At 41.2% G+C, this 10276-nt stretch overlaps 2 protein-coding genes across 3 annotated transcripts; one reads left to right on the top strand and one right to left on the bottom strand.

The window, feature by feature from the left end:
* The first annotated feature begins 9 nt into the window (after window positions 1–9).
* On the top strand, window positions 10–3908 carry dolk (dolichol kinase). The gene is made up of 2 exons (XM_031317734.2): window positions 10–172; window positions 812–3908. The coding sequence occupies exon 2, from the start codon at window positions 853–855 to the stop codon at window positions 2521–2523; it is 1671 nt and encodes a 556-aa protein (XP_031173594.1). The 5' UTR covers window positions 10–172; window positions 812–852; the 3' UTR covers window positions 2524–3908.
* Window positions 3909–4240: 332 nt separating this feature from the next.
* Window positions 4241–10276, bottom strand: phyhd1 (phytanoyl-CoA dioxygenase domain containing 1). 2 transcript variants are annotated; one of them, XM_035991582.1, is made up of 12 exons: window positions 10087–10276; window positions 8830–8988; window positions 8722–8727; window positions 8417–8492; window positions 8266–8313; window positions 8124–8179; window positions 7978–8040; window positions 7840–7861; window positions 7593–7721; window positions 7381–7497; window positions 6420–6546; window positions 4241–4563 (listed from the first exon to the last, which is right to left on the bottom strand). In XM_035991582.1, exons 1-12 carry the CDS (start codon window positions 10117–10119, stop codon window positions 4515–4517), a joined length of 885 nt encoding a protein of 294 aa, XP_035847475.1. In that variant the 5' UTR covers window positions 10120–10276; the 3' UTR covers window positions 4241–4514. The 2 variants fall into 2 exon arrangements, with proteins under 2 accessions (XP_035847475.1, XP_031173596.1); XM_031317736.2 differs by lacking the exon at window positions 8722–8727.

Genomic DNA, 10276 nt, shown 5'->3' with positions numbered 1-10276 from the left:
AAATGCAGGAGATAGTTTCATGGTTGTACCACGTGACCCGGCTGTCAAATATGGCCCCCTCCTTCTGGGTGTGAGAGAAACGACAACTGACAAAGGAAAGGAATCTGTCAAAAAGGACGGCACCGATTCTCTTAACACCGCGCCTTCGTCCAGATTACACTGCACTTATGCGGTACGTATGCTTGTCTTTGTCAACCTGGATTGTAATTCCATTCCGCCTGCAGTTTTGCTCTCTGTCTCGTTATGGTAACTCAGCTGTATTTCGTCGCTAGCTTGATGCTGTCCGAGGTTGCAGCATCCTTGCCTTGCAGAGGGGACGCTTTTCCCGCTTCGGTGCTGCCTGGGCCCCGCTGGACTGTATTTTGCATGGATGTAACAAAATGACGGGAGACTTTTTCTTCTTTTCGCCGTATCCGTCAGATGTTATGGCCATGTGTTAACACAACCTTCACAGCTGATTCAGCCCAGTAGAAAGTAAATCCCCCACAGTACTAAAGGTTGCAGCTGATGTAGAAAGCTTTCTCCTGGGGGGGTCTCTGTCACGTGCTAAGATAGTCGTGTGGATTTCACGCTGACAGGGTTAATGTTTAGTGTGGCCATGGTTCATGACAGAAAAGTATGAGCAAGGTTCACTGATAGGATAAGCTATGATGACTCATTGACTCAGTGCACCCAGTCTTACAACTACTGGATTCAGTAATGCCTATTTTTTTTTTTTTTTTTATATATATATAATTCTATTCTGTGGTGACTTGCATTCTTCCTCTTGACGGGTAACTTCACTGATTTATTTGTTCCCTCTTTTTTTTAGACATCCTTAGCAAGTAAAAAGTGGCTGCCAAATGATGAAGTATGCCTGACCGAGGAAGTGACAAGAGAAGGCCTTCATTGGTGCAGACCATCTGTTCAGATCAACCCTCCTCCCTCACTGCGAGCCTCCACCCTGCAGCCATGCTGATCAACCCGGTGTTCGTGGAGTCCTCTGTAGTTCTAGCTGTGTTGCTGTGCGTCCACATGGTGGTCTGGAACCAGCACTCCTGGTGCAGCATAGCCCTCTTCATCCAGGCTTTTTACATACAACACAAATGGGACCGTCTGCTCAGGACGGGAGGTGCCGTGTTCCAGTTCCGTCCTGCAGCGAACAGCGGCATCGTCCCGGGCTCCATGGTGATGCCTTTACTGGGCCTGGTGCTGAAAGAAAAATGCTCTGCCTCAGGGAATGTCTACTTTGAGCGCTTCTTCATGGTGGTCACCATCACAGGCATGTTGCTGGCTCTGTTTCTCTCGTTGATTGCGTTGGGCATCACGAGACCCGTACCCACCAACACTTGTGTGATCGCAGGCATGGCCAGCAGTGCTATTCTCTACACGACAAAACAGACGCTGACAGTGTCTGAGGTCATCGAGGTCTTAGAGGTGCTGTTAATCTTCGTTTATCTCAGCCTGATTGTGCTTTACCTGCTGCCACGCTGCTTCACACCTGGAGAGGCGCTTCTCGTTGTTGGTGGAATCAGTTTCATCGTCAACCAGCTCATCAAGCGCTCCCTGAACCTGGCAGAGGTCAAAGGTGATCCAGTGAACTATTTCCTGCCGGTCATAGTGGTGGGCTCGCTGTTGCTGGGTGTTTTCTTTGCCCTGCTCTTCTGCTTCATGGAGTCTGAGACCTGGGTCTCATCACTTTTCTTTCACATGATGACAGCCGTTCTGGGTCTGGGAATCCTCATGCCGTGGCTCTCCCTGTTCATCGGCCGGCACCCCATCATGTGGCTGTTGGACTTTATCACGTTAAATGACAGAAGACTTTGTCTGCTGGGGTACTGGGTGTTTCTGGCTGTTGTGGCCACTTGTGTTGTGTTACACCAGAACTACCAGCGCCAGTCAGGGTCCAAGAAGCACCAGGCCTCGACTGTTGTCAGGAAGTACTTCCATCTGATTGTAGTGGCCACATATGTTCCGGGACTGATATACGACAGGCAGCTGCTTCACGTGGCATCTGTGGGTTGCTTGGCAATTTTCTTGTTCCTGGAGTATGTGCGTTATTTTCGGATCAGGCCGCTGGGTCAGCTGCTCAGGCAGCTGCTTACCTTGTTCCTGGATGAACGGGACTCTGGGCCTCTTATCCTGACCCACGTTTACCTGCTGATAGGCATGTCCCTGCCCATATGGCTGTTCCCCGGGCCCTGTGCCCCCAAGGGGATACTTCCTGGGGCAGGCGGCCTGGTACCTTATGCAGGTGTGCTGGCCGTGGGGGTCGGAGACACCGTGGCGTCTGTGTTCGGTAGCACCATGGGGGAGATCCGTTGGCCCGGCACTAAGAAAACCATGGAGGGTACTGCAACATCTGTGTTCGCCCAGATCATCGCCGTGGCAGTGTTTCTGATCTTTGATGGGAGCATCAATCTAAACTCCACCTACTCATGGATTGTTGGCTCCATCACTCTGGTGGCCATGCTGGAAGCCTACACCTCCCAAATAGACAACCTCCTACTCCCACTCTACCTCTTCATCCTGCTGTTGCTTTGACTGGACAGATGGCACGAACAACAAGCAATCCCACTGTCCTCAGCTCTTTCTAGGGGGAAGAAAGTGATGAATTTGGAAAATAAATATTACAAAAATGATAGACGTAACAGAAGTCCCTTTTTAAGAATCAGTGGACTAATCAGCACAATAAAATAATATTTAAAAGCTGACAGCTCAATCAAGTCGGGTAATCGTGTCAACCAACCAATGGGGCACAAAAAAAATCTGCTCCTTATGTGGCAGCAGACGTGATGTTAGCATAACATTAGAGTCTGTGGCCCTCCAGTCACAAGTCAGTATCAATTGCTTTGAGGAGGAATTAGACCATAATTTCAGAATAAATTCCGAAGAGATGTGAGTAAGAGTTGCTAGATATTCTTTGAGCTCCGTCTGTGGTGACAGCGGCGGTGTATGGTTTCTTTGCATGTCACCGCTCTGACCACGAGGCTCTCTTGACCACTGACACCAACAACTCCTGAATTATGCAACAGGAGATTAGCAAAATGGAAAAATGTCCTTTATACACTTCTGGACAATAAAGACGCTGCTAAGTGGCACATTTTGATCACTAATGAGAAGGTTTTCCTGTCTTGTCCCTTTTTTTCAAATGGATACACACATTTGTATGGCCTTTTGAAGAACATTTAAAGTTATTTTACTGATATGTCTTTTTCTTAATCAACGTTTTTGTTATTATATTATTTTGCCTCCCCGATGGCAATATGAAGGACTTACTGCTGAATATATATTTGCTATATTTTCTATCACACATGACCTACTATTGTAGATGCTGTAGATGAAAGCATGACATCCCCTCTCAACTCTTCTTTATAAGGGCTGATTTATACTTCAATATGGCAGAAACTCACTATGCTCTTGCATGACACTAATGTGAAACTTGGTACTGTAACATGTACACAGGTATCCTACAGTATTTTTGTTTAAGGTTTGATGGGACCCCTTAAAGATACACTTAATATATACATTTCCTTGTGATACTGAGCCTTCAAACCCTGCATATTTGTGGAGACTGTAAAGATATGGTTTGGGCCAAAATGATGAACATAGGTCCTTTCCATATAAGTATATTTCTTTACAACAATTTATGATTTTAATTTAATATTTGCTTTATAGAAATATCCTCAAATGTCATCAGGTTTCATCTCATCATTCTTGGATGAGGATGCTACAGTTAATAACCTGAAACTTGTTTACAGCATGAATTAATTAACAGCCTTATGGTTTATGTTTATCTCTAAAAGTTATTTGGTGATTTTTATGTTGTAACAATTTATTAGCATGATCCTACTAGTATGTTGTTTTTGCCATCACACTTACATTTAAACAATGTAATATTGACTGAAAAAGTGAATAAAAAACAAACCATAATTCTTTGGTTTCCCAGTTTTGTTTTTAAAATTGACATAAGAGGTTTGGAAGTTGTGGTTGATAATCACTCATACATACATTTGAGTTGTTTTTCATTTAAGTTGGGTCCCACCATGAACATACTTGAAAATAGAAACGCTTACTGTTGTCTGTAAAAAAATAAATAATAGGAATCTACTATTTCATTTTGATTTTGATGATTTTGATTTGAATTTGAAAAAATGACCTCGAAGAAGAATGATTGGTGACTATGTTGATGAGGAGTTACGGAATAAAAGTAGAGCTAAAATAACCGTTGTATAGTCTCCACGAAAAGTTGATTCAAAAATGTTTACTCAATTTAATTGTATTAAAACTCATTTAAAAACATTGGTACATACATCAAAAATATGGGTTAGTCACCTTGACTTTGCTGTTGATCAAGCTACATACCAGACTACATGTACTGTAGCTCATAGAAACAGTGTCATATAGGTTACAAAACCAGCCATGAGAAATGGTAGCACATTGGTTGGTTAAAAGCATGGTTAAAACAGTTCATACATGTTGGTCATCTCGTGTCTTTCCATGAACTGCAGCGACCAAATGCCAAAAAACATCCTTCATTTAGTGTAGAGAGATGGGAAAGGGAGCTCTTCAGTGGGTTGCAACCTTTTAGGACCAAAAAGATGGAAACATGACAACGTATTAGTGTGACATAATACAGTCTTCCTCTTAAAGTTGAATTCAAAGGCAAAATGTAATTAGTTATCTGTCACACACCAAAACTGTGTAACAGCAGCATAAGTAGAGTGGTAGTAGAGTAATATTCAGTTACATAGTAATATATATAATGTCTACAGTAAATATTAGCTAATATGTATTAACATTAGCCACCATGAACTACTGGTTATACCAGAACAAGTAAGAATACCATTTGTGTGGTAGAACCGTAGAATTAAATTATTTTAGACCCATTGCACTTACCTCCATCTTATGTAAAGGCATGGAAAGAGTTGTAAGCAAACATATAACATCTTCTGTACCCAGCTCTTTAGACCAGCTACAGTTTGCATACAAAGGCCAGAGGGGTACAGATGATGCAACGGTAACCTTGTTTAATACCATAGCTAAGCACCTGCAAGTCGCTATTCATTATGTCAGAGTATTGTTCATAGATTTCATATCTGCATTTAACACTATGCAAATGCATATTCTGCTGCAGAGAATGGTGGATTTGGGGGTTAATGGAGGTATAATTCACTGGGTGAGAGACTTTCTCTCTGACCGCCCTCAAAGAGTTATTTTTGGAAATATTGTGTCAGACGAAAGTGTGTTAAATACAGGAGCACCACAAGGGACAATCTTATCACCATTGCTTTTCTCTATTTATACGAATGAGTTAAAGATCTACCATGATCATTTTAGATGACTTAAATACGCAGACAATATGGCCTTGGTTGCCCTATTACAGAGAGGGGACACTGAGAGAGAGCATTCATATTTCAACCATGGGTTAACCCTACAAGACTGGTGTCAAACTAGCTTCTTAGAAATAAATGCCAGTACGACAAAAGAGCTTGCTATTCAAAATGGGATAGAAGGGATACAGCCAATAACGATCAAGGGACAGATAGTTGAAATGGTTAATGATTTTAAATACCTTGGCACATATACTGATGGAAAACTTACTTTTAAGGAAAACACTGATTTTATCTTTAAGAGGTGTTCTCAACGGCTTTACCTGCTACGAAAGCTTCTTCGGAGTGAACCAAAATATCCTGGAAACTGTATATAAAAGCTTTGGGGAAAGTGTCCTATCTTTTAACATGATCAGGTGGTATGGTAACCTAAACATCCAAACGAGGAACAAACTGCAGAGAATAGTGAGCATGGCCTCAAAAATTATAAGGAAGCCACAAAGGCACTAAAAAAGTATTTATGAGGAACGCATTACAAAGAAAGCTGAGAAAATTACTAGTGACCCATCCCATCTATTACACAGCGAATTTGAACTCCTACCCTCAGGGAAGCGTTTTAGAGTACCAACAGCAAATAGAAATATCTTTAAGAAATCCTTCGTCCCCAATGCTGTGAAGGTGCTAAATAATACTGGGGACCGTACTTAAGAATGGAATGTAGGGCGACGCAGACTTCCGGGTTGCAGGTTTTATGCACAGCAAGCGTTTTTAGTAGGCTATATTTATCTATTTATTTACTTTTGTAAATGTAACCTTTGTAATGTTACTTTTCATGAAATGTATTGTCTGTTTTGTCCGTCTTGCCGTCTTGGCTATGTACTGTTTGTAATGTCCTGTCTCTCTTGTATTCTTGGTAAAACCGAAGGAAAAAATTTCACATCTGTGGACAATAAAGTTTTTCGTATTCGTTATTAAATTATGTGGGATTTTATATATAACTTTTCATAATGTAAGATTGTGACGACTATCTAGTGGAAACACCTGATTAAAATAAAAAAAGGAATAATGGAAACACCACAAAGCCACCCATCTGCAATAAACTCTCACCAGTTGTCAGGGCTCCAGCAGGTGTCCTGGCTTTCCATGAGATGGAAGGTGTAGACGTGGCGAGAGTCCTCTGAGGTGTTTTCAGCACTGCGATGCACTACCTCCCCGTGGATCAGGACTACACCACCTGAACACAGAGCGGTTGATGGATAAGGTGGATAGAAGGATTGGATATTGTAATATCGAGATATGACATAAATGCTGTCTTTTCCTGGTTTTAAAGGCTGCATTACAGTAAAGTGATGTCATTTTCTGAACTTACCAGACTGTTGTAACTGTTCTATTATTTGCCTTTACCCACTTAGTCATTATATCCACATTACTGAAGATTATTTATCAAAAATCTAAGTGTGAAGATATTTTGTTAAAGCACCAATTATCAACCCTAGAATATCGCCGCAATATCGATATTGAGGTATTTGGTCAAGGATATTGTGATATCTGATTTTCTTCCTATCGCCTAGCCCTAATTAAAAGTATAAAAATAGTGGTGTTGATGAGAAGATTGACACCCCTGTCATGTCTGTACGGTAAACATGAAGCTACAGCCAGAAGCCGGTTAGCTTAGCTTAGCATTAAGACTGTAAACGGGGAAACGGCAAGCCTGGCTCATTCCAAAATTAATTATATCAGCCATCAGCACCTGTAAAGCTCACTATTTAACATGTTATATCGCATTTGTTTAATATTATGTACAAAATGTTCTTGGCCGGGTGCCCCACACTCTTGACAAGAAAGTGAATGAGCGTATTTCCAAAACGGTCAAACTATTCCTTTAAATGCTCATTGTGCCTATAATACTTATAGATAATTTACCAAAATTGGCACAAACTTTCTGAATGCATGACAAATGCCTGTGCTTCCACACTGTATGGTATGTCCCCAATACAGCCTCAGTCAAAAAGTGCTTGAAAACACTAATTCCTCAATCACCGTAAATTTAAAGACACCGGTGAATTACCTTTTTTAACAGGTGCAGCGACAAACTTCTCGTCATCGTAGGTCTGCTCTCGGCCGGTGAAGTCTGTCAGGGGAAAGGTGCCCTTTGGGGTACGCACCATACGCCGAGAAATACCACCTGGGCAAAAAATGAGTTGACACCCCAAAGTATGATTGACAAACAAAACAGTGGCTGGAAGCAAAAGTGCAAGGTTAGTTATATAGTGAGCCTACTGTTGTGTGACCCCGGGATAAACCACAGGCAGCCGTTGTTAACAGTGGCATCTTCCAGGGCGATCCACAGCCCCATGACTCTGCCCAGGGGCTCCGTGTACAAAAATGTGGCATCTTGATGTGGCATCACTAAAAAGAACAACAGACAAAATAAATCTGCTACAAAGATGTTTCATGGAAATAATGTTTATAGCATATTGAGTTTTACATATGGATTTCTGTATTATTTAGAATTTAGTTTTCTTACCTTCTCCGCCAATCCCTGGTTGCTGGAGGAGAGCAATCGTAAGAAATGGATGGTATCTTATCATAAACTACCGGTACATCATCATCATATGATTGATAGATAGATAGATAGATAGATAGATAGACTTTAATACATTACCTTAAAAATGAACATGCTTTGCAGTATCACAGGACTTACAAGACCCAGCTTCTTCGCTATGCCCTAGGATAACATTTAATGTGAGTGTTGGTTATTCTGGGACTCAGTACGTAATTTTCTTAAATATTGTTCAACAGCTCACTCACCTGTATTTTGGGTGAATGTGTAACCTTTTTGTACAACGGCTCATAGGCATGTAGTGCTAAAAGATGAAAACAGGGATTAGTTATGGACTTTTGGAAAGTTCTTTGTGCATGATGTTTTGGAAAGGTTGATTAGAAATCTCACCATGTCCGACTTTATTTAGTGAGCGCCGTTTTGGTACCATGAACTCCCCTGTAAGACAAGGAATGCTTTACCCATCTAATTTGGCATTTTGTGATATACATATTTAAAGAAAAATGACGGACAGGCGAGAATTAATTTCAATAGAGCTCACCTTTTTCGTCAAAAGCTCCTTTCTCAAAGAAAAAGCGGATCTTATCTCCACTTGTGATGAAATAGTCAGCATTTCCCTGCAGGTCAAAAGGTTAACATGAGTCATCTGATCCGGGAATGATTGCATTACAGAGGGGAGAAGCACGCGAGACAGTGACTAGACTGTTGACATAAGCGTTTGCTATTAGCCTGAAAGGAAGGACACTGAGGGTCGAGGTAAACACTGTAAATCAGTGTAGAGGTAACGTACCTACGGACTACGTGAGCCTGATCATGAAGGGGAAACACACTCAGTGGGAACCTTACCTGCATCTTTTAGTGCAATATGATGGAAAGCATGAGAAAGAAATATTGTGGGATTAAAAGTCTGAGTCGCTGACACATCTCACACTGTGCTGCGGTGCATTATGTCACCTGTTTTTTGAGCTGCTCATCGTGATAGGTGGAGAAGGTGATGCGGCAGTGCTCCGGGACGTCCATCCGGTCCACTATCTCTGCCATCCTTTGCCTCAGCTCATCGCACTCCTGGGAGGTCAGCAGCCCGTCCAGAACCACATATCCATCCTCCATGTACTATAAAAGACATGTCCTCAGTAGTTTGGTTTTTTTTCAGACACATTTCCAGTTTTTTACACTTACACTAGTCGTTTTCCTCAAATTTAACTTAAATCTAGGGATACAGCATTTACACACTACATGGAGAATATTTCCATTTGATAGAATTTGAATAGTGTGGCAATTAAAACGTTAAGTCTTAGGTTTGAACATTTCATTCTGTGTAAATTATTTAGTTTCAACTAAGAGCTGGGACAAGCAGGGTGTTTGGTGTTTTAAGCCCCCAACGTCGTCTATCAGCACTAGGATTAGGCAGTGGTTAGGGTTAAGGTTAGGGTTAGGTGCCTTGAAGTCGACATTGGGGGCTTAAAACACCATCGAGGGACAAGCAGATCTTATATTTGTCTGTTTCCACTTTTACACAAAGATGTAGATCATGTATTAGAGGGATGTTTGTTTTCTTACATTGGCACATTTAAATCCAATATAGGATCACATGTACAGCATTTACACACTCACTTAAATTTGATTACATAATTAAAGGGCAAAAGACCAGAGAAAAAGACCTCGGTTTTTATGTCTTGGTTGTGTCCTGCCTTTTCACACTCAGTCTGCAACTAACAATCATGTTTATTAGAGAATAATCTGACAATTATTAATCTATTATCAATTAATCCTGTGGTCCATGAATGTCAGACAATAGTGAAAAATGCTCATGTCAATTTTCCAAACCCAAGGTGAGGCGATTCCAAAACCCACAGATATTCAATTCACTATCACATAAAAAAAGGAAATGCAGCAAAAACATGCATTAGCTAGTGTATACTACCTTTATAGGCCACTAGTGTCTGCAGCTGGTTATGTAATGAGCCTGGAACGTGCTGTCATATGGATAAACTACACGTATATAGACAAAATCGTGCAAACATTAGATACAGGAGTAGGCTAAAAAGATATTCACATTGTTACAGACACTTTTGTTTAAATATAGTTTAATTAACGAGAGTGATGAACATGAGCATTTGTGAGTACAATACAAGCCTAAAGTGCAGGATGTTAGTTATACCTGCAGCTCGTTGTAACTTTTTTACTTTTTTACTTAAATGCAAAACTCACCTTTTGCACATCCCGATCTGTCATACAATCCATGGTTGTCTATTCGCAAAGATCCAGCTCCTGGGAAACACGGATGTGTATATCATCCGGGTATTATGTAACATGTGAACCCATAATAGGATTTTGGACTCTTTCGTTGCAAGACAGACGCCCATAAAGCCTGCTCGTGGTGTGCTGCAGTACCCCAGCA

The sequence above is a fragment of the Sander lucioperca genome, chromosome 14 (genome assembly GCF_008315115.2).
Source record: "Sander lucioperca isolate FBNREF2018 chromosome 14, SLUC_FBN_1.2, whole genome shotgun sequence".
Classification (NCBI taxonomy): Eukaryota; Metazoa; Chordata; class Actinopteri; order Perciformes; family Percidae; genus Sander; species Sander lucioperca.
This window is presented reverse-complemented; position numbering and strand designations above follow the sequence as displayed.